A 23,987-nucleotide genomic window follows, 5' to 3' on the forward strand; every position below is an offset into this window, starting at 1 on the left:
ACTAGTACAGTTATGGAACAAAAATAATACAGTACAATAATGCCGAAAATATTGTTGTTGTTTATATTTGCATAAAAGTGTACTACGTAATGCAATTCAGTTTTTTCATGTCCACAACATTGAATTTCCTGCATTTAAACAGCAAATAATTCCCTCGGAACTCTCCAACCCTGGGGAGGTTGTTGCAACACATTTTTTGGTGTATATCCACAAAATGTACACTCATTTTACTGTGTGCTCATATTTACTAAAATGTGCGGACGTTTTACTAAATTGTGCATTCATTTTACTAAATTGTGCTCTCAATTTAGTAAATTGTGCACACATTTAACTAAATTGTGAGCACACTTTACTAAATATAGTCTTAGTGTTCTCAATTTCATTTTTGTTACATGAGCGCACAATTTAGTAAAACGTGCGCACGATTTAGTAAAATGAGTGCATGTTTCCTGGACACAACATACACAAATATCTTGCAATGACAACTCACTGAAGAAATGCAGTTATATTTTGTAAGAGATTAATGCAAACCTTGGCGTAAGCCCATTTCTTAGTGTTAAGGCTGTCTGTGCTTGCTTGGTCAGTTTGGTGACTGGCTGGTCATTTTGGAAATAAAGTAGCCTAGTGTGCTTTCCTACTTATGACGATTCTTCCGTTTGCGATAAGATCTTCGATTGTGTTGTTGACAGCATTGACAGATATCTGAATCGTGTTTTGCTGCGTTCCTCTGGAGGTGTGTCAGGCGGATGCTATGCCAGCTAGTGGTGGTCATCTGCGTACTGCACATGACGTCAGACATTACTCTACAACACGGATCTTCCACTGACAGTAGCAGCAGCCAGCAATGTAACGATTCCTGTTACCCTGCATTGCCTTGTGATCTCCAGACAAATACGTTATAGCCTACTCCTCAACACCTCAATGATATTCACAGCACACGGTAGGTCCCTTTAATATTGCCATCTGCTCGTTTTTTATATGCATACACGCATGTGTTCTGATTTCTCTGCTTGTATTGTATGAGGGTGAACCGATGTTTATTTTGGCGTGGTTTTGCCTACAAGGAAATCCGGATGTATTTGACCATTAGCACTATATTGTTGGAGGTAATGTTACGCTTCATGACATAGTCTATGCTTGCGTGATGTTTTCGAAGACTGCTCATCTCCATCACATCGGTGCAATGACAACACGGATTCAGGAAAGAGTCGGAAGACGTATCGCCCTCACAGGCATTGGCTTGGGCCCAACCCACCTGATACGATTTTTCTATATCACTCGTAGGCCTACATGCGGCGATGGACATGTGATTAATTGGTGAACGTTTGATGCTTAAAATAACGCTTGTGGTCGTGCTTTCGATGCCAGCCTACCCGTCTTAATTGTCTAGCCTACTGCAGGGCTACTGTTACAGTAGCTGAATATCATCTTGTTGTGACAGTAGTTCAAAACGCTCCTGTTTTTAATGCATTTCAACTGGGTTGTCTGTTATAAAATGCTGATTGTTAAGATCATTTTGCACATGACAAGGCCTATTGACATGCACAATATGATATGTGACGTAGAGCATTGCTTTGACCTGCCTGTACAAAGAGATACGGCTTATGGTTGTCCACTGGTGACATTATTTGTTGTGTGTGGTCTAATCAAAACCCAGGAAGATAAGCTTAACTAATGATTATGAACTGTCTCACCTACAGGTAGGCCTAATTCAAAGACATGGAGGGAAGCTAGTAAGTGTTATAATCTACAATCATGTTGTTACACAAGTTCCATGATTAATGTCCTTTATGATAGCCTAGTAACATGTCATTAAAAGCATGTGTTTCTTTTCAGTGGATATTCGCGGGACTATTTTGACCGCTTTATTCAGAGCCAGGACTCCTCTGTGGTGAACAAGTTCCAGCAGAAGTACTGGAAGACCAAACAAACACTCATCAAAGTGACGGGCAAGAAAGAGGACGAACATGTGGTGGCCTCGGATGCAGACCTGGATGGGAAACTTGAGGTGGGAGTGAAGGACTCACTTAAAACTCACCAATAGTTTCATGGCATGATATTACTCTGTATTGACAGGCAATTACAGTATGTTATTACTAGCTACTATCTCAGTTGATATGATTGCTGTACGTGTACTGCTATTTGCATTCTACACAGGGCCCAATTTGAAATGATGGGCAAAATGCAAAAGGCTTTAGTCTAACTCAAATGAATGTAATAACTAGGCCTACGCAACACTACACTATACACATTGACTCACTTTACACTTAGCCCAGCAAGGCTCATTGTTCAAGTTCAGATAGGAACATCTTTCTCTGTCATCCTAGTTATCAGCACAGTTGTTGAAAAGCAGGTCTTTGGGTATGAGTGCTGATTGAAATGAATAGGAGTGACGGGATGGTGCCTTTGTGTTCCATTCTGCAGGTGTTCCACTCAATCCAGAGAACATGCATGGAGCTTCTCAAGGTGATCGAGCAGTACCAAAGGAGAATCTGTAGTAAGTAGTATGCTTCATAATGGTCTGACATCTGCCAGCATTGATGACTATCTCAGTAGCTGAATAGGTTGAATATTTAATTGGATGTGGAGCATGCTTTGTTTTGCATACTTCTATCGATTCTGAATAATATGTCGGGCACCTTTTTTTGCAGTGCTGTCCCAGGAAGAGAATGAGCTGGGTCGCTTCTTACGCTCACAAGGGTCCCAGGACAAAACCAGGGCTGGGAAGATCATGCAGGCCACAGGGAAAGCTCTGTGCTTCTCCTCCCAGCAGCGGTCAGTCAAAGTCCTCGGACTAGAATCACAAGAGTGTACAGTAACAGACAAGTTCAAGGACATGTGTGCATCTCAACATAGTCATGATACAATATTTATGTATTTTTCCTCTGAAGAATTGAAGAAAGGGCATGAAAGTTCAGAGATATTCAAAGATTAAGCATAGTTGTTTAGTTAAACAGCTGTAGTCATTTTGGTTCAAAGTAAAGTTAATACATCAATAATGAGTGCTGATCACCAGACATAAGCAGAGTGATTGACAAACATTTCATAAAAGTATGTTAAAGTAAAATATTAAAGTTATCAAGTTCCTCAGTGAGATAGGCTCTACAATCTGCATATGCGACCTAGCCATCCAAACTGATTGTGTTTTTTTCTTCTTCTTTTCTTTCCTATTGAAGAATGGCACTGCGTAGTCCACTGGGTCGCCTCTACCAGGAAGTGGAGACGTTCCGATACCGGGCCATCTCAGACACATGGCTCACGGTGAACCGCATGGAGCAGTCCAGAACAGAGTACCGCGGAGCCCTCCTGTGGATGAAGGACGTGTCCCAGGAGCTGGACCCAGACACACAGAAACAGATGGAGAAGTTCCGGAAGGTACCGCAGGCTCTCCGTAACCTTTATGAGTCATATAGGCAGTGTCATGGAGGATATTTCACCCAGTGACATACAGATTCACCACTAGAGGGAGCAGTGAACTTATATATTAGTTTATCAATATATTAATGTTTAGAGGTTTATATGCAGGTTTGTAATCTCATTCTGGATTTGTTGCATGACATTATTACACAAACGCCGTAGTGTCTTCCCTCTGGCAGAATTTTTCCTTGTGTGTTTATTGTGTACTGTCTCACTAGGTTTTCATAAGTGACTAAATGTTTTTTAAATGTTAACTAGTGCTGAAATTCAGTTGTATTTTCTCAGGTTCAGGCCCAGGTGCGACTGACAAAGACAGGTTTTGACAAACTGAAAAATGACGTTTGTCAGAAAGTGGATTTACTTGGAGCTAGTCGATGCAACCTCCTTTCACATGTCTTAACAACCTACCAGGTACAGTATAGACTCTTGTCAACAATTTATACTTCTCTTTATTCCAGTTTCTCTTTCATTCAGTAGGTGCTGATAGATGATGTTTCACATTATAGTAAGATCTTGAATCTGTTTCATTTAGATGTTTCTTATTTGTTCTGTTTGAACCATAGACCACTTTGTTGCACTCCTGGGAGAAAACATCCCACACTATGGCAGCCATTCACGAGAGCTTCAAAGGCTGTCAGCCTTATGAGTTTTCAACACTAAAGGTGAGTAAACACTAGGCTCCTCATGGGCTCATTGTTTGACTGTCTATTATGTGGCGGTTTAGGACATGGAAACTATGCCCATACACGCACACATGAAACATGAAGATGAAATAAATCGACTTTTGAAATATAGCCAGGCTAGCTAAGATCCAATAATGCTCCCTGAGGCCTCAGAGCCCATGAGACGTGAAAGAGACTGATTCACATTTCTCTGGAAGACTCTTCAGGACCCCATGGATCAGCTGTCCAATCACGGAGCGAAGAAGAAAGGGAGGAAGAGAGCCAAGGTCAAGGCAAAGGAGGGGGAGGCCACCCAGACGGCAGACGACCTGTATGTCTGGACTGCACACCCTTTACACACTGCAAACCGTGTGTTCATCCATTTCTGGACCTTAATAGAGGTCATCTCACTAATGTTGGATTGTTTCCTCTCCCCCTCAGCCTGGTTTCGGTAGACGACGAGAATCATAATGAGGACGCCTCACAAACCGGTACAGTCAGTCCTCACTCAGATTTATGTACCTGATTAATGTAGTGGATTGAGCATCGCAGATGCAGCTATCTGCAAACTTATGACCATCTTCAAAAACATACCAGTGCCATAATGCTTCCTGACTTGTATCTATCTTGTATAAATGGCATGTTTGTTATTTGTGCAGCTAAAGATTCCTGTGAAGACGTGGACCATAGTAAAGATGTCACAGGTAAACCATGTGCAGCCCTTATTGTTAATAATCAAATAGAAGTGGTACACTGTAAGGCCCTTACTCAATTTTACTGTGCAAAAGTGCATAACAGTATGCGTGACAAATGACAAAATGTTCCATAAAATGTCACATGCTCAAATTTAACTTCTAGCTTTTCTGCAGAATGTCTTTAAAGTATTTCTCATTGTTAGCCATGCAGGTTCAATTAGCAATTATCTAGTCTGCTCTGCTTTTCTGGTACAATTTCCTTTCTGCCCTACTTTGTTGAGGATTGACCTTTATTGTATGGCCCACCACGGTGCTCTCCTAGGTTTGGATGACCTGCTGGGCGACACGCCAGAGAAGGATGGCATTGCTCTGCTGAACGAGATCCTCAACAGCACGTCCCTGGAGGAGAGCGACTTCTCCCGTGAGTGGCGCGAGGTGTTCGGCGAGGGGGAGCTGAGCGACAGCCCGTCTAAAACGGGACAGTGCCAGTCTGAAGACCCCCCCTCCTTCTTCCTGCCATCCTTCTTGCTGGACCAGGACCAGAACATGAACAGTCTTCAGTCTTCTGCCACAGGTGAGAGCAGGACCGGTAAACTGGTTGAGCAGTTGAAATGCTTAGAGGTGCAGGAAGTGACTGCCTTGCTGGGTTGGCAGTTGGTCGGCAGCTGGCATGCCACATTAAACAAAATCTTTTCTTTCTTTTGTGGTGCTAACTGTAAGCACAAGGCATTTCTGTGTGTTCAGAAGTTCAGAACACAACATGTGTCATCCACACATCCATCCATACAAAAGCCCAATGTACTATTAATCTTTGCTTTGTTTATGTAAAGCACCATGAATTACCCCTGTGTATGAAATGTGCTATAAAGTTAACTTGCCTGACGTAGGTATATACAGTATGTGTGTAGGCCTATGTATTTATGTACATATGTACATACAGTATGTATGTATGTGCGTACAGTATGCATACGCACTGTATGTATAAATGTACAGTATGTATATGTATGTATGTACCCTATGTGTTGTTTTATTTACCTTTTCTAACATAGGATACTACATTTTAAACCATTCAGTAATATCAGTGTAAGGTCTTTTTGACATTTGATTAAGTTCATGTCTTAGTCACTAAATCAAGCTATTGGCCAAGCTTAATTGAAACATGCTCCCTGACCACTGGTTCCTCATTCTCCAGATTGGGCCACGGACATTCCACAGTCTGTCTCCACAGCGGCGGAGCAGTCATCTGGAGCCAATCAGAACTCCTCCAGGCCCGCAGCGAGAGGTAGGCCTTTGCCAAATGTGTAAAACATTGCAATTAGTATCACAGGAGAGCACTTTAAGTGTTTAAAACTAAACCACTTTTAAGCCACTGCAATTGAACATACATTCCAGATGTGCTGAGAAAGTAATAAGACCCAAAGTAGCGCTGTGGTTTCATTCTGGCTAACTTCTCGGGCCTAATACGCTTAATTTACAGAAATGCCTGAAAGCTCCAAGGACCTCTCAGCCTGGTTCAACCTCTTCGCTGATCTGGACCCCCTCGCAAACCCAGACGCAATTGGGAGAACAGACAAGGAACAGGAGCTGCTGAATGCCTAGGTGCTTCCACACAACACTCTGGGTCACTACTGGTCAGTCAAACTGTTAAGGTGGCACATGTGAACAATATCCCCATCAGACAAACTTCACCCAATCCTGCTGTTTCAATCCTGCTAGACGTTTAGAGCCATTGTTTGCTGTGTAAGGGTTCGGTTAAGACGAGAGGATACAAGCGTTGTGGTCAACCAAAGGATTATGACTTTCTGTTGAATGAAATGTTGATTGTGTTGTGTCATGTTTGTTTCTCAGTGCCATTTCTCCTGTTTGTGCTGAATGGCATGCAGGATGTAGTCTTAAGCCATTGCTATTTAAATATAGTTGAGAAGAACTTGGTTTTGATTCAAGTACATTTTGTTTGTGTTCTAGATGTACTGCATGCCTCATGTTATATTTCACATTTGTATTCTATTTGGGACACTGATTATTACTGAAAACGGGAAAAACTTCATATAATGGTTTGTGGAGTGAGAAATTCAGGTTATCTTGTGAATTATAATGCCCCACAAAGACAGATGTAAATGACATATTTGCAATATGCCCTGTCTGTGAAATGAGATGGATATCCATGTGGGACTGACACGTACTGGGCTAGCTGCAACATTATACTCTCTCTTACCAGGCTGCTCCTTTGAACACAATATATTCCTCCAACAATACCAGTGGGACAAAGAAAAATACTAGCCTGACTCTCGCCAGATCCTTGTTGTTCCGCCATGCTCCACCAGAGGCGTTTCGCTGAGCTCAGCGAACTACAAGGATCTGGCGAGAGTCAGGTTAGAAAAATACAGCCATATGTATAATATGGTTTATGGACAAAATAGAACAATTTTCAAATAGTTTAAAGCCACATTTTTACTTTAACAAATCTAAATTATTTAAGCAGTTGCTGCACTATATATATATGCCTTACATTTGCAAATGGCTTGACCAAATACGCATTCAATAAATTAAACGTATTGACTGAAAGGATTTTAGTTCATCAGTTTAGCAGAAGCATATCTAAGTGCCATTAACAAAGCAGATATCTCATGGATGTTTTATTTACATTCACAAATAACCACAGAATTGTATTGCTACGGTCTACAGTATGTGCAATACTTTCGTTTCATAGCCAATCATTGTGAGACTGTGTCTGTGCATGTCAAAGATTGTATGAAATCCTTTATGGTAATAAATAAAGTTATTAAACAATTGTGTTGCCTACTCGGTCAATCATTCATGCAATCTACCTGGTTGACTTGGTGATAATAATACCATTACTGGTGAGCCACAGTTGTGGCAGAAACGGTAGTTGTGAAAATGCTGTTTTGATCATACCCTTTATTTTAAAAAAAAAGATACCACAGCTATTGTGTGGAAAAATACATTGCAGCAATCTCATAACAAACAATCAACACATACACAAATCTGAGAATTTCATAAACTTGCAAAAGGTCAAAAATAAATATTTGTCTTCTATGCATAAAGATGCTTCCCACGTTAAGTAATAGCATTGGTCCAATTGGGTAGATTTGGTTTACTTGGAATGCTTTAACTTTTTATTTTCATGTTATTTTCATGATTATTTCACAAGCTAAGGTTAATAAAAGTGTGCACTCTGATTATTTGATTACATTTTGTTTGAGTAACTATGTGATGTTACTTTAAGTGAGTCACTTGTTTCAATAAAGAACTCACAATTACCATTAAGTATTTTTGGTGGCATCTATTAGACACAAGATAGCATATTATGTGTACTCAAATGCTGGCAAGCATTCAGACATCATGGATCATGGTGATCAACAGGCTTAATGACAAGTACACCAAAAACATCTCAGCACATTCGGTTACTGTATCCACTTTGCCCTTTATGTCTTGTTATAATATGCGCACAGAAACATATTTGGGCCCAAGTGTCCATTTCCTGACCCATCCCATCTCTCTCCCACTCACTCCTGTCAATCTTCACTGTCTTATCTAAAATAAAGGCAAGAATACCAAAATGTACTTAAAAACCAAACAAAACAATGCAGGCATCAGTCGCTCCACTGTATTAGTACAGTACGATACATCCTTTGAGTCACGTTCACATGTAGTATTTCATTCAGGACAACTAATGTATTAAACAGTCAAACTCAGCCCTATAATAAGTGATTAGTCGAAACATTTGGCAAAAGTCATAGCTGGAAATGATATTATTAGCCATTACATGGTGAAAATAGAAAACATGTTATGACTGATTACGCTACATCTGGGGTTTGCACCCTGGAGTGCAGCGGTAGAGATTGCATTTAGCTTAAGACGTCAGCGTCAGTCACGCTTCCATAAGGACAAACAATGTACAATAATGGAGACATTGTAATATACTGTAGCCTAGTAGGTCAAAGAGGAAAAGGCCTTGAGTGGAATATTTTCCAGTGTAATTGCAGACACAGCGCACTCTGATATTCCGTTCCAGTCCACCTAAGGACACATGCCAAAGCCTGGAGGAGGAGACGGACTGTGCTACAAAACCGACCGCTAGCTTACTATTGACCAACTGACTATAGCTCCATGCGTTTAGCATTCTGTCCAAAGTTCAGTAACATACCTGCAGCTATATGTTTTATTAAGGTTCCTGAGGAGCCATTGAGTTCTAAATGAGAAAAATACACCATATGGCATTGCCATACAAAAAAAAGCTTATACAAATATTTGTGTTTTAACACCATAAATCTGAGTTGGAGAAAACTACTTGCTGAACAATATATACTCCTCCTCTCTATTCCCATCCTTCTTGGAGCTTCTACAATTTTAAACTGCAGGGTTTTTTTAAAAAAGGGGCCACTGCAGTGGTAATAGTTCCTAGAGTTCTTAAGAAAAGCCTGGTTAGGGCTATATAGATAGATAGAGAGACAGAGAGAGAGAGAGAGAGAGAGAGAGAGAGAAAGAGAGAGAGAGAGAGCCCAGTGGCATCCACAGTGATGATAGTGATTCCAGTCAGTGATCTTTTCCATATTACAATCTCATCCATGTGCCCCCATCCATAGGATGGTCTGCGAAACAAGGTCTCAGAGAAGGGTCTGGCCCCCTGGTGCGTTCTGGCAGAAGACGAAGCGAGGCGAACAGCCGCCCGGCGGCGGAGCACCTTAACGGGTCCCAGGGCCTGAAGGCAGTACCCTGTCCCCGGAGGAAGGGGTGGCACCTGGGACGCGGTCGGCCGTGTGGAAGCCCACGGCTACGGCAGCCGACCTGGGGGACAGGAGGGCCGGGCAGGGCATCTTGACAGGGCAGAAAGCCGAGCCGGTGGGGATGAAGTTCACCTTGTTTTTATCGGGGCAGGAGAACAGAGGAAAGCCACTGGACCTGCGAAGAGGATGATGGGAGAGTCAACAAAAACTGCATACTGACTGCTGGCTACACATACAGTATATGATGTAGGTCTGTTTTTGTTACATTAAATGTTATTTACATTAGAGCACAACTACCTACCCCCACGTCCCCATTAACATTCTACTTCCTGTTACAAGCTCCTCACACCCACTGCTGGTACAGTCATTTTTCTATGTTTCCATGTTTCAAATTACATATCAGGGCAGTTACGTTTGTGGATGTGTGTGTGTGTGTGTGTGTGTGTGTGTGTGTGTGCATGTGTCTATGTGTGTATGAGAGAGAGAGAGAGAGAATGAGAGAGAGAGAGAGAGAGAAAGAAAGAGAGCCAGGAGAGGAGAGATGAGAAGGGAGCAAGAGAGAAAGAGAGAAAGCATGCGAGGGCAAGAGAGAAAGCAGGAAAGTGAGATACAGTAAATACTGTGGTTCAGGGGTATGTTAAACATGAGGAGGTACAGTACAGTACAGGAGGGGAACATCTTACACTGTCTCCTCGAAGACCTTGACCTTCTCACAGCCCTCAGGAGGCTCGCGTTTGAACATGAAGCTGTTGTTGGGCTTGGGAGAGGTCGCATACTTGGGCAGAGGTGAGCCACTCCCACTATCTGTCCGTGACGGGAAGAAAATAACCACAGAAGCCAGACATGTTAGCATGAGGTATGCTGTAGTCTGCAGAAGCCTAGCAATTCTCTTTTTCCTCTCTCTCTCTCTCTCTCTCTCTCTCTCTGTCTCTATCTAGCCATTTTTTTTTATTTTTGTGCAAGTTGTTTCTCTGGCTATTGGTCTATTTGGTGGGGTTGTATTTTTGTTTGGGGGGGGTGAGGTTTTTAACATGGGCTGTTTTTATTGCTGCTTGGTTTCTTTTTGACTGTCAATAAAGGAACCTCTAAAGTCAAAGTCTCTCTCTCTCTCTCTCTCTCTCTTTCTCTCTCTCTCTCTCAGTGTAAGTATGCAACTTTATCTGATCGCCCAAGCTGAGTGGAACTCTGACATGCTGGGGTAAAAAAAACAGGCGCAGCTCCCCTGGATGGCCCGGGCAATCAGCAGCCCCACTGATAGGGAGTGTTTTCATTCCTCCGCTTTATCGCCTCTCTATTGAGCGCTCCATACAGCCACGGAGCGAACAGAGTAAGGAGTTGCCATGAGAAATGACTGCGTAACAGTCCGGAGTTGTTTGCCTCAAGCTGGGATTGGAAGCAGCAGTACAGTATGTGAGATCAAGTCAAGTCATGAAAAGCATTAGAGGCTCATGAAGCCTCTTGTGCTAAGAGGAACAAGCAGGACTGTGCACAGATCAACAGATCACGTACTGATATATCAGATTACTAACATCTTTAGAATAAATCAATCATTGAAAGCTTGAGCAATGTTGCTTTGGCATCAGTTCCATATATCCTGATTGGATGATCATGACAAATTGCCTATTGGTGATTAAAGTTCTCCAGAAAAGAAGCTGTTGCCTTATATCAATGGGAACGGGCCAGAAGCCCAATGATGAGGAACATTGGCCAACAACATTGCTCAAAAAACATTGCACCACCACGTGTCATCAGATTAATTGGCAAAACTGAAGAATGCAGAAGTATGCAAAGCTGTCTTCTTTTTATCACATTTTATACCGCAAACTTCAGTCCCAGTGATTCTAACCATTTAAAATGCATCCAGATACAGACGCCGCTTTCTCTAACGGAGAAACATCCTAACTGCCAATTACAGAGAGCGTATGAATGGTAGCTAAACTTGACTTGAAAGTTTGATGCTTTGTTTTCAAAAGGATAGGGTGACGAGATGACATGTCTATGACCCCATACATGAGCATCTATTCAGTCTGACCGTGGCGCATCCATCATCACATAACGCGTCTCTCTTTTTTTTGTGTCTGGGGAGCGTGGCCGTGTTTACAGGAGGCCAGACGGCGGCTGAATGGGCCTGCGTGACACGCACCTTTGTCCTGGTCCTCCAGGAGCCACGGGCTGCTGGTCTGGGAGTCGGGGGGCCCCGTGGGGGAGGCGGAGGGGGAGTGGCAGCACCACGGGCTGGAGCAGCAGCTGGAGACGGCCAGGGCATCCGCACTCCGTCTGCTCCCACCGCCACCAACACCACCAACACCACCGCTGCCACCGCCACCGTGGCTGCCGCTGCTGCTGCTGCCGTGGCGATGCGGGGGGAAAGGGGCCCGTCGGCCATCCTGAACCTCCAACAGCTGGTGAGGGGAGGACAGGGGTGGAGAGAGGGGGGGGGGGGGGGAGAGGGTAGGGTTGGGGGGAGGGGGGGTGGGGTGGGGGTTGATGGGAAGACAAGAGTGTCAGTTTATGGTTGAGTAGACAGTATGGGTAGCTTGGTCTGTGTGTGTGTGTGGTGTGCATATGCATATGCATGCGTGTGCATGTGTGTGTGTGTGTGTGTGTGTGCGTGTGCGTGTGCGTGTGCGTGTGCGTGTGCGTGTGCGTGTGCGTGTGCGTGTGCGTGTGCGTTTGTGTGAGTGTGCGTGTGTATGTGTCTGTGTGTGTGATCTATAGTGTGTTTGTGTCTTAACAGAGCAGCATGCGCAGTGTGTGTGTGCATATCAGTTCAGTACAGCCTCATTCAGAGTGCATAGGGGCTGTGGAGCTTGAGAGAGACAGTGCATCAGCACACAGTGCCAGAGACAGATCAGAAGGCAGTGGGCATGTACCGTCAGGTCCTCCCTCTCCCACTGCTCATTGATAAAGACATTCTCCAGCTCGTGGTTGATGGCCTCCGTGTAACTAGGGGCTCTGCATACCAGCGGCTTTGAGGCAGTAGAAGGAGCTGGTGCCTTTGTCTGAGACAAACCAAACAATCAACATCATCGTCATTGTCATCATCATCATCATCATTATCAACAACAACAAAAATAACAACCACAGCAAACAAATGCATCACTGATATACTGTAGCCTTGCCTTTAGCACTGCTGTAGAAGGCCTAAAACAACTCTACAGGCAATAAAGGAGATTAATATGTGACAGTAATTGTGGGAATAGATAAGGGAAACTATCTGCTGCGTGGGTGTGTGTGTGTGTGTGTGTGTGTGTGTGTGTGTGTGTGTGTGTGTGTGTCAATGTCAATTCGTCACTATTCAGTGCCTCATAACCAAATTAGAGATTGAGGAAACTTCAATAGTAAACCTCATAAGCAAATCCATCCCAAATGTTTGCTAACAAACAGCTGGGCTTGCATGCAGTGGAGAGAGAGAGAGAGAGACAGACAGAGAGTGTGTGTGTGTGTGTGTGTGTGTGTGTGTGTGTGTGTGTGTGTGTGTGTGTGTGTGTGTGTGTGTGTGTGTGTGTGTGTGTGTGTGTGTGTGTGTTCACCTGTGAGCATGTAGCATGTGTGTGTTTCTACAAACAATCTGGCAGTGTGTGTGTGTGTGTGTGCTGCTATTGAAATGTGCATCCAGGCTGCTGTTGAAATTGTGTCAGTTGCAGTGCCCCATGGAACTCAGTGTGGCAGTAATTCAGCACATCAAATTTTGTAAACTTTCAATACAAGATATTGGCACATGCATGTCTTGGGATGGGGAAAAATGTCAGCTCCAGTTCCTCCTATAGATGGAATTTCAAGAAATATGGCATGCATCTGAAGAATGCGGTAGTTTTGCAGCATATTAAATCTCATTAACTTTGAACCTTGGCACTAAATTGTTTTGCCCGCTGAATTTAGTTGAGTCAGCCAAATCAATATTAAGGAAATGTGACCAACTGTAAGCATAGGCTACCACATTTCAAAATCATAGCTGAAGCGGTTCTTGAGATAAAGACCCTTTCAATCTGATCCCACAGATACTTAGACACAGATACTTGGAAATGAATGAAATGATACCAGTTGATTTTTTTTCTTGTTTTGTTTTTGTACCACCGGGCCACCAGGAACAAACCACACAAAATTGTAGGCTCACTTTGAAAATCTCTGGACGTGCATAAGGGTCCATAGAGGACGCTGCAATGTACATATTTCTATAGATCCTTTCAACTGCATGAACATACTATTGATCAACAGGACTGAGGTCGAGCGTGTCACTGGCTTCAAGGTCTGGGTGTCCAAATCTCTCTTGGACATTACATTTTCTTAACTGTACTATACTATAGTCTACACTGCACTCTTATACGGTTTATACACCACCTGCCTATACTGTATATCACATTGCACTTTTAGAACTTCTGGTTAGACGCAAAGCTGAATCTAATCTAAAAAAATTAAGGGCTTGGTTGATGCGTCTCCTTGAGACCAGCATATTACACCATTGCGCAAAAAGTCAGCTGAGCAGCTGCTCCCTGTGCTCGTACTACATGCCTGTGGACACAATCTGTACACAGCTCTACTCTCCCTCCATGGTATGAGGATGTGTGGGTGCGTCAGCGCAGTAAATGCGCTTGCCAACTCACCTGCGCCAGGCTGCCTCTGGTTGATGGTCCCTGATCCTTCTCCTTCTCCTTCTCTCTCTCCTTCTCTCGACAGGGCCTGATCCCCTGCTTCTTCAGCTGTTGCCTTAGTTTAGCAATCTGCTGAGAGACAGAGAGAGAGAGAGAAAAGACAAGAGACAGAAGTAAGAGAGAGTAAAAGGACAGCGTGATTTCCAAAGCAGACCTTCCCGTGGTTAACTCCAAAAATCGCAATATGATCACCCCTAGAGCACAACAGGGCAATCCATCATCTGTCAAGTTCGGCTCTGATATTCCTAACTGACAATGACTAAAAGTCAATGCTATCAGCGTAGTGTGTGAATGCCGTGTGACTATACACACACCCTGTGTACCAGCCATTCAAATGAGATGCAAACTTAATGTAAACACTGATACCGGCACACGCACAATGTTTTTTTTTTTTCCTGATTGAGAGAGCGAGCGAAACACACGTTCAGCTCGCTGGGCAAACTCCCTCTGCAAACAGGCCTGACCTGTCTTCATGTACTCTCCTCACCAAACGCGACGTCAGGCGTTCGGAAACGCGCACCCAAATAACATCTCCGAAACACGCCCACGGGCCAGTGGCACTGCGCGGGCTGCCAGGCATGAATACAGCGGAGCCTTGAGAAGCCTCTCGCTGCCATCCTGCCCGCTGAATCACCACCGCGATCGCCAGGACAGCGTATGATGTCAGCAGTAAAGCACTCTCTCCACGGCCCTCTGGGGAGATGGGCAGACTGTCCCGCGTGTGCTTCTGAGCCCCCCAAAAAAGCTTTAACAAATGGAGAAGGAATAGGTCTCAACCAAGGTGGTGCCATAGAGCTTGGTGAGAGCCAGTGAATACAAGCTGACTATATTGTAATGTTGCCACACACACACACACACACACACACACACACACACACACACACACACACACACACACACACACACACACACACACACACACACACACAATGTCAACATGCCTCAGTACTATTGGAACAGAGGTCAGATGGGGGCTTATGCAATTAGGTTGTTCACTGGATTTGTTTTGTTGTTTTTTTCCATTTCCGCCACACAAAGAGATAATGTTATCATATCCCTCCTAAAGACTGACGTGTGTGTGTGTGTGTGTGTGTGTGTGTGTGTGTGTGTGAGAGAGAGTGTCAGTGGGCTGACCTGCCGGGGAACAATAGTGAGGTTATTTAATGCAGGCTTGCTCCGTGAGGAGATGCCGTGAAACCCGAGATCAAGTGGGAGGATGAGGGCAAGACAGAGAAAAGAAACATGGGCTATGAAACCACACAAGGCCAAGGTACATTGTGTTAATGTTGACACACGCACACACACACACACACACACACACACACACACACACACACACAGGAGGCCACAAAGGCACCTATAACAACTCTGAAGAAGTTAAAAGCTTCAGCAGCTGAGATGGGAGAAACTATACATACTGCCACTTTTGCCAGAGTTCTTAACCAGTCAAAGCTCTGTGGGCGAGCAGCAAAGCTCTCATTAAATCTTGACTAAAGTTCACCCAAAAACATGTGGGAGACTCCAAGGTCAAATAGAAGATTTGTTGGTCTAATGAGACCAAAATGTAGCTTTTTTGCCATCAACTAGATACTGTACACTGCACATCACCAAAAACGCACCATACCTAATATGAAGCATAATGGTGGTAGAATCATATTGTCAAAATACTTCTCGACAGCAGGCCCTGGAAGGCTTGTAAAGGTAAAAGCACAAATAATTCAGTGAAACATATGGAAATCCTGGAGGACAATCTGATTCAGTGTGCAAGAGAACTACGACTTGGGAGGAGATTTACTCTCCAGTAAGATACAGAGCCGAAGCCTACAGCAAAAACTACACAGAAATGGTTTAAAGACAACAAGGTGAATGCTCTGGAGTGGCAGAGTCAAAGCTCAGACCTCTGGAAAATGTGGAAAATCTTAAAAAGGGCTGTTCACACATCACACCCAATCCCCTTCCAACCTGTAAGAGCTTAAGCAGTTTTGCAAATGAAAATGGACTAAAAGTGCCAAATCCAGATGTGCAAGCCCAATTGAGACCACAGATCCACACAGACTCAATGCTTTACAGTTTTTCTCACTTTGATGCTCGTGTTAACTGTGACATCATGTTTTCAAAACAGTTAGCATCCATGTCTAAATAAAAGCACTCTGGCCAAAATGACACATTTTGCTTGCAAAAGGCTGTTACTCTCTCAAAACACTTAAAACATGCAGCAATAGCAATTTTTGCCTTCAATGCAAATGTTGCTTTCAATCAATCATTACACACTGGACAACAAAATGCAAAATGTAGTTGCTATATCTGTTCCATTTCTTTTTAATTTTTCTGGTATCAGCAAAAACTGTGATAAGACCAAATGTACTGAATAGAAAATGATGATATTCATTCCTCCCAAGATGTAACTGTCAGTGACATGCAAGCCCTACAGTAATCACTTAGACAAGACACATTTCACTGAACTACAACTTTTCATCAAAACAAATCTACAGTAATCACCCTTTCTACAGTTTCTTCACCAAATATAGTACTTTTTCTAAATTTGCCTTGGATCCCTTCTTGCAAGGAGTCTCTACCACCCGCGAAAATATGTTTACCTTTTGTTTAGTATTGGAAAACCAATAGAATCTGGGGCCTTTGAGTGACATCTGTGTTAACAGTTTTGCAATGGTGTGACTGTGAGATACGTGAGAACCCAATGAAAATGTGTGAACACATTCGCAAGGCTTCTGCGGTGCAAAGGTGTTCATGAAGACCAAGTAGATCCCCGTTTCTTTAAGCAGGTCAAAGCAATCGAAACTGTCATTGCAGCTGACTTGAATGGGTGAATATTTATTATCACTTATTTTGCATTATACATTTTTAAGTAATTAAAATTACATTGTAGAAGTCTGCTTTCATTTTGATATTACAGTAAAGAGAGGCCTTTCAATTCTTGTAAAAAAGGCAACTTAAATTGATCAATATTTCATGTATAAAAGCAGTAAAAGTGGAAATATCCAAGGGAGGTGAATACTGTACAGGCACTGGATGTGTATGGTGAGGCAGGCCGGCAGGCCTCTGTAGGTGAGATGTGTTGGCAATTTGGCATCTGACTGTCTGTTGCCAAATGAGTACGCCAAGTCACAGTAACAGTGGACACTTCACAAGCAGTTAATGGAATGCTACAGGTCAAACAACCTTTGGCATTGTGTAATATCAAACAACAAAGGTATACTACTACTACTAATAATAATAATAACAACTAGAAATGCAATTCCAAGGAATTACCAGTGCATGAAAATGCAAAAAAATGTATAGATAGATAATGTAGATATGGTTACTAAGGTGTAGCTAGGGTAAACATGGTGGTTGCATAGTTTAAAGAGAGTTGATAGTGTTAAGGTAGACATTTTAAAGCTTAAACATTCCTGTTCTAACTTAACTAATGATTTCTAACAGTTATTGTAAAAATGATAGCTATGTTAACAATGCTAAACAGGTTGATAAGCTAACTTAGCTGATGATTTCTAACAATAATGCTAAAAATGTTAACAATGCTAACTATGCTAACAATGCTAACCAAGTTGATTAGCTAACTTAGCTAATGATTTCTATCAGTTATGCTAAAAATGCTAACAATGCTAACTATGGTAACAATGCTAACCAGGTTGATAAGCTAACTTAGCTAATCATTTTTAGCAGTTATGCTAAAAATGCTAACTATGCTAACAATGCTAACTATGTTAACAATGCTAACTAGGTTGATTAGCTAACTTAGCTAATCATTTCTAGCAGCTATGCTAAAAATGCTAACTATGCTAACTAGCTAACTTGCTACTGAGGACTTCTATTTTGAAACATTTGTTGATAGGGTATCCATGGCTGCCACTATCAGGAATAAAGAAGTTACTATAGTAAAATCATGTTGGTTGCTATGGAAACGGTCATAAACGCTTAATTTTAATGGTTGCTATGTTGGTTGCTAGGTACATGGAGGTCTCATGTAGTTGACTGGAGGCATAGTTGAAGATAACTGACAGTTGGAATGGTTGAACAGTTAGATAGTTGAGTAGTTTCAATGGTTAAATGATTTAATAGTGTATTATTGCAGTGAGGACTTTTATTTTGAAACAGTTGTGGAAAGAGAGTTTAACAGGATATGTAGTCTTCACAGAGATTGTATGCTGTCTGAGAGAGAGAGGGCTGCTGCAGGTGGGGCTGGCCACCTGGCATAAGATTCTAATTGCTTAATGATCCGATTGTGATGTCATAGAGGCCAATGTTAAGTCTATGGGGAAATTTTGAATAGTTTTTAATTTATAGTTTAAAAAGTATAAAAGTTACAAAGTTGAAAAATACTTAGCAGCATTCCCCTATTTAAGACCTACGTTGTGACGTTTGAATGAAGTTTCTAAGTTAAACGGTTCAAGCTGAATAGAAAAAATGAATTTGGTAAGCGGAATAATAATAATAAGAAGAAGAAGCCTAGGAAGAACAGTACAGTGCATTTGCATGCACTGTAATAATAATAATAATTAGAGTGCATGAAAATGCACTCTACTGTTATCCGACTTCTTCTTCTTATTATTTTTCTTCTAACGTTTTTGTGCGTGCAATTCAGCTTGAACCGTTTAACGTAGAAACTTCATTCAAACTGCGCTGCGTAGGTCTTACTTAGGTGACTTCAGCTATGTATTTTTCAACTTTGTAACTTTTATACTTTTTTAACTATTAAATAAAAACTATTAAAATTCCCCCCATAGACTTAACATTACGATTATGACATCATAATAGGGCAATTAGAATCTTATGCCAGGTGGCCAGTCCAGCTGCAGCAGCTCTCTCTCTCTCTCAGGCTTTAAGCATACAATCTCATTAAGACTACATATCCTGTTAACTGTTTCCTCTGTCCACAACTGTTTCAAAATAAAAGTCCTCACTGCAATAATACACTATTAAATCATTTAACCATTGAAAATACTCAACTATTTAACTGTTCAACCATTCCAACTGTCAGTTATCATCACCTATGCCTCCAGTCAACTACATGAAACCTCCACATACCTAGCAACCAACATAGCAACCATTCAAATTAAGCGTTTATGACCGTTTCCATAGCAACCAACATGATTTTACTACAGTAACTTCTTTATTTCTGATAGTGGCCATCATGGATACCCTAGCAACAAATGTTTCAAAATAAAAGTCCTCATTAGCAAGTTAGCTAGTTAGCATAGTTAGCATTGTTAGCATAGTTAGCATTTTTAGCATAACTGCTAGAAATCATCAGTTAAGTTAGCTAATCAACCTGGTTAGCATTGTTAATATAGTTAGCATTGTTAGCATAGTTAGCATTTTTAGCATTAACTGCTAGAAATCATCAACTAAGTTAGCTAATCAACCTCGTTAGCATAGTTAGCATGGTTAACATTGTTAGCATAGTTAGCTAATCTGGTAATCAGGTTAGCTAATTCAATTTTAAACTGTCTATTTTAGCACTATCAACTTTCAAAAACTATGAAACCACCATGTCTACCCTAGCAACACCTTAACCATATCTACATGATTTATCTGTAAATTTTTGCATTTTCATGCACTCGTAATTTCCTTGGAATTACATTCTCTAGTTATTATTATTATAATAATATTTTTTTAGGCTACGGGTGAATTAATGAGAATGCGTACCGGTATGCAGCTTATGGCCTTAAATGATGTTTTCTAAACAAAGTTCGGGAGGAGCCCATAGGGTTGATTGACAGCCATCACTCACCCAACTTCCAGACATAGGGTATAAAACCCTCCTTCCTTGCTGCCCCTTACGTCATGCTGGAGTTGCAAAGCCTCCCACCTCCTCCCCTGCTCCTCCATTTCACTATTAGCTCTAAGCTCCAAATGACCCCTCATCCATGGGGGGTGTTAGCGGACATCACTCACAAATGATCCGCTATTGGCATCCCAGGACCGTGGCCAGCTACCAAGCCAAACTTGCTATTCTCTGTACTCACTTCAAGCAATCCAAGGGCGAACTAGTGAAAGTGGTCTGTGATGTGTGAGGTGTGTGCAGTACTGTGTGTGAGCTGTGTGGTATGTATTAAATGTTTAGACGTGTGTTGCCGCGTGTGTGTCTGTGTGTGTGGGGAGGGGGGGGGGTGGTATACCTCTCTGAGATGATCAGCACTACCCCAAGATGCTGAGCGTTGATGTACACATCCCAGGTCTCCTTTGTCCTCACCCCACAAGCCGGATGTCTAAAAGACACACACACACACACACACACACACACACACACACACACACACGTTCAGTAAAAGATTCAGCTGTTGCAAATAAACAATACTGTGTATGCATCTATGAACTTCAAAACAAATCATTAAACAAACATTCACAAAAAAACAGACAAAGCTCAAACCCTCACACAAACACACTACTGTCATAACACACCAGCGGATCTAACCATTAAAAAACAAAGAACATTTGCTTGAACTCACCCCAAACTGCACGCTTCATGCGTGAGTGCATATACATTCGTACCCACTGTGTGTGACCTGTACACAAGCAGCCCCAAACACACACGCACACACACACACACACACACACACAAACACTTTTTGGAATTTGCATGACCTGGCGCCACACATCAGAAAGGAAATCTGCCGAAACTCATCACAGCCCCGCGTCTCATCCACGAGTCAGTCACACGTCAACATGACACCATAGCAACCTACTTGTCCATCACACGGAAGTGGACAGACACAACAACCCAATCTTACTTTTCGTAACATACAGTATTTATGTATGGTATGGTATGGAGATGACTCGAAGCAATTAGTAAAAGATGAATCAGTTGACATTCTGGGCATTATGGAGTATCTTCTGTAAATCCAACATGGCTGAACTCAGGCATACACACACATTCTCTCTCTCTCTCTCTCTCTCTCTAGAGATAATTTGTGTATGAATATCCAGGGTAGCCAAAGCCGTGAACTCAGGACTGGGGACGTATGCAGTCTAATATGGGGAGATGGGCGTTTCTGGGTTCTGGATGGAAGTCTCCACCAATAGGCCTCTCTGCTGTCAGCCCCCAACACCAACCCCCAGACCCCACTCTCCTCCATCAGGCAAGCTACACATGTAGGGCTGGGGTATAAAAAAAATAAATAAATAAAAAGGCTGTCAGACAGCATGTCGGGATGCTTTTCCAGTGCGGAGAGGGGATTAAGAAAAGGGGGTATTTACTGATGATAATGAAGGCTCTGTGCTCCGACATGTTTAATAGAGGATGTGGTATTCTCTGGTGCTCTCGTCTGCTCCTCTAAGCCTCGACTGTGGGTTTGCTGCATGAGGGCCGGGCCTGTGACGGGCTGCTCACAAACAGAAACAGAGACCCTTTTCAAGAAAACGAGGACAGATCAGTTTAAATCGTTTTTCGTGGTCTTTGTTTTGTGGTCTTCAGTCTTGTGCTTTTGAACGCGGCTCTTTTGATCGCAGCAAGCGAGGACATTGAAAGTGTAAATTATCATGTTCTATCTGAAAGTATTGACTCGGTAGGTGTAGGTGTGTGTTGAAGTGTTGAGATGGCACAAAAGAAAAGCAACCTCAGTTTCCCAGAATGACTTGAGCCCTGCCCCAGACACTTAAGGGCAACTGAAACGCCAACAACACAAAAACAGGATGCCTGTGGTTCAAATACCATTTGCCTGCTGTGTGGTCTACATCCCCTTAATGATTACTTAAAATTACATTAGGTCGACATTATGTTTGATAAACACAAATGTGTTCGTAAGTCAATGAAAGGTGATGCCAGAGAGCAAGTCAAGCCACACCTTAACGGCTCTCTAGGTGCATATTTGACAATGTGCCCTTGGAGTTGCTTTGTTTATTCATACTGTAGAAGCCATGGATCGAGTTGCAGCTTGTTCCTGGAGGCTGGTTTTGTGTGTGCCTTCTGCACGCAAAGCCAACTGTGGCCTTCAAGAGCGAACGCCTTGCTCAGGGAGGAACACAGAGGGTGGGAGCTTGGCTCACTGCAGAACACTGCTCACTGCAGCTCGCTGTGGAACACTCCTCACAGCAGAACACTGCTCACTGCAGAACACTGCTCGCTGCAGAACACGACTGCTCGCTGAAGAACACTACTGCTCAAGGCAGAACACTGCTCACTGCGGAACACTGCTCACTGCAGAACACTGCTCGCTGCAGAACACGACTGCTCGCTGAAGAACACTACTGCTCAAGGCAGAACACTGCTCACTGCGGAACACTGCTCACAGCAGAACGCTGCTCCCTGCAGAACACTGCTCGCTGCAAAACCCTGCTCGCTGCAGAACATGTCTCGCTGCAGAACACTGCTCGCTACAGAACACGGCTCTCACAGTGCGAGCAGCAGGCTAAGCGAGCGAGTGCGTGCCACAGTGTGCCAGCGCTGTGCCCAGAGACATGATCGTTAGTGGTGGTGTTCAGCCCGGCACCGCGGAATTCAGTTATCCAGGAGTGCATTACTGGCAGATCTGTGGATTGGAGGAGTTGCCTCACACCACCTCACTACCCACAAAAACATTTCAACAATTAAAGCAAGTGTTGTTTCTTTCTGATCTCAGATACATTTACATGCCCTGCCCTAACGCCTGAGATGATCCATTTTTCACACCCACCCACACACACACACACACACACACACACACACCCATCCACCCATTTGACATTTTTCTTCTAACCCTCCTCAGCCATTGGGGGTGTGTAGCCATCCACGAGTCTGTTTCCCTGAAAGGCAGATCCCCATGCTCTCTCTCTGTCTCTCATGTCTCTCTCGGCGGGGCCCGGGGCATCCGTGTGCCGGCCCCAGTCCCGCTCCAGCATTAGCATATGTATGGGCCGCGCTGCAGGCCACTCAGCACTATCGCACAATGGGCAGCAGGAGAGAGCCAGGTGGTGAGGCTGCAAGCTGCACATGTCCCCACCTCACCCCAGCACCCCCCCCCCCCCCACACACACACACCCCACGGACCAGAGCATGTACAGAGCATGTCACGTAGCACGCACACACATACACACATGCACACCCACACACACACGCACACACTAGAAAACCTACACAGAGAATGAGGCAGTACACACACAGAAGTGGAGTACAAATACATACGTACGTATGTACACACACACAACACACACACACACACACACACACACACACACACACACACACACACACACACACACACACACACACACACACACACACACACACACACACACACACACACACACACACACACACACACACACACACACACACACACACACACACACACACACACACACACACACACACAAACAACTGGACAGGCGTAAACCACTGCACCTTCAGGGAGACAATTCACTTTTCAGCGGCACAAGAGAGGACTTTTTTACTTCTTCGCTCTTATCCTCTATTCCTTCAGCTCCTCCTATTGCTTTTAAAGTGCTGTTGGCCTTCTTGGTACACCTCTATGATCTCATGTGTCCTTCAGCTCATGGAGTAGGACGTCTTGTGTGCATGTGCCAGGTGTCCGTGTGGGACCAAAGATGAATTTCCACATGAGTTAACAATGAAGATTCTTTATTCTCTATTCTCTATAAAGGGTCATTCACACCAGGAACGATAACTACAACGATATAGGCGCCCACACTGACCAATGATAAGGAAACCCATACGGAAAAGATATAGAAAAAAACGTATATGCCAGCAATGTGTTTTATATACAAAACGTGTATGATTTACTCTTGAAAGTGGCCTCTTTCTCGTTTTCCTCATACAACGTCATATATGGTCCTTACAGGTTACAATGTTTTATA

General features: G+C 43.2%; 2 protein-coding genes across 4 annotated transcripts in view; one reads left to right on the plus strand and one right to left on the minus strand.

Annotated features, from left to right (window-relative positions):
* The first annotated feature begins 802 nt into the window (after positions 1 to 802).
* ica1 (islet cell autoantigen 1) lies at positions 803 to 7,575 on the plus strand. 2 transcript variants are annotated; one of them, XM_062538607.1, is made up of 14 exons: positions 803 to 940; positions 1,701 to 1,733; positions 1,837 to 2,008; positions 2,425 to 2,497; positions 2,652 to 2,775; positions 3,177 to 3,375; positions 3,703 to 3,828; positions 3,981 to 4,079; positions 4,298 to 4,410; positions 4,521 to 4,570; positions 4,739 to 4,783; positions 5,097 to 5,348; positions 5,967 to 6,056; positions 6,252 to 7,575. In XM_062538607.1, the coding sequence occupies exons 2-14, from the start codon at positions 1,720 to 1,722 to the stop codon at positions 6,371 to 6,373; spliced, it is 1,479 nt and encodes a 492-aa protein (XP_062394591.1). In that variant the 5' UTR covers positions 803 to 940; positions 1,701 to 1,719; the 3' UTR covers positions 6,374 to 7,575. The 2 variants fall into 2 exon arrangements, with proteins under 2 accessions (XP_062394591.1, XP_062394592.1); XM_062538608.1 differs by having other exon boundaries at positions 4,307 to 4,410.
* Positions 7,576 to 7,673: 98 nt separating this feature from the next.
* The window catches only part of LOC134082701 (glucocorticoid-induced transcript 1 protein-like), a 23,531-nt gene continuing 7,217 nt past the window's right edge, over positions 7,674 to 23,987 (minus strand). The window contains exons 3-8 of one of the 2 annotated variants that reach the window (XM_062538611.1): positions 20,315 to 20,404; positions 14,127 to 14,243; positions 12,396 to 12,524; positions 11,666 to 11,924; positions 10,206 to 10,326; positions 7,674 to 9,697 (exon numbers count right to left, since the gene is read on the minus strand). In XM_062538611.1, the coding sequence (XP_062394595.1) occupies positions 9,481 to 9,697; positions 10,206 to 10,326; positions 11,666 to 11,924; positions 12,396 to 12,524; positions 14,127 to 14,243; positions 20,315 to 20,404 (933 nt within the window). In that variant the 3' untranslated portion in view covers positions 7,674 to 9,480. Of the gene's footprint in view, positions 9,698 to 10,205; positions 10,327 to 11,665; positions 11,925 to 12,395; positions 12,525 to 14,126; positions 14,247 to 20,314; positions 20,405 to 23,987 lie in introns of both variants that reach the window. The other variant, XM_062538610.1, reaches the window with a different exon arrangement.

The sequence above is a fragment of the Sardina pilchardus genome, chromosome 6 (genome assembly GCF_963854185.1).
Source record: "Sardina pilchardus chromosome 6, fSarPil1.1, whole genome shotgun sequence".
In the NCBI taxonomy this organism is placed as follows: Eukaryota; Metazoa; Chordata; class Actinopteri; order Clupeiformes; family Clupeidae; genus Sardina; species Sardina pilchardus.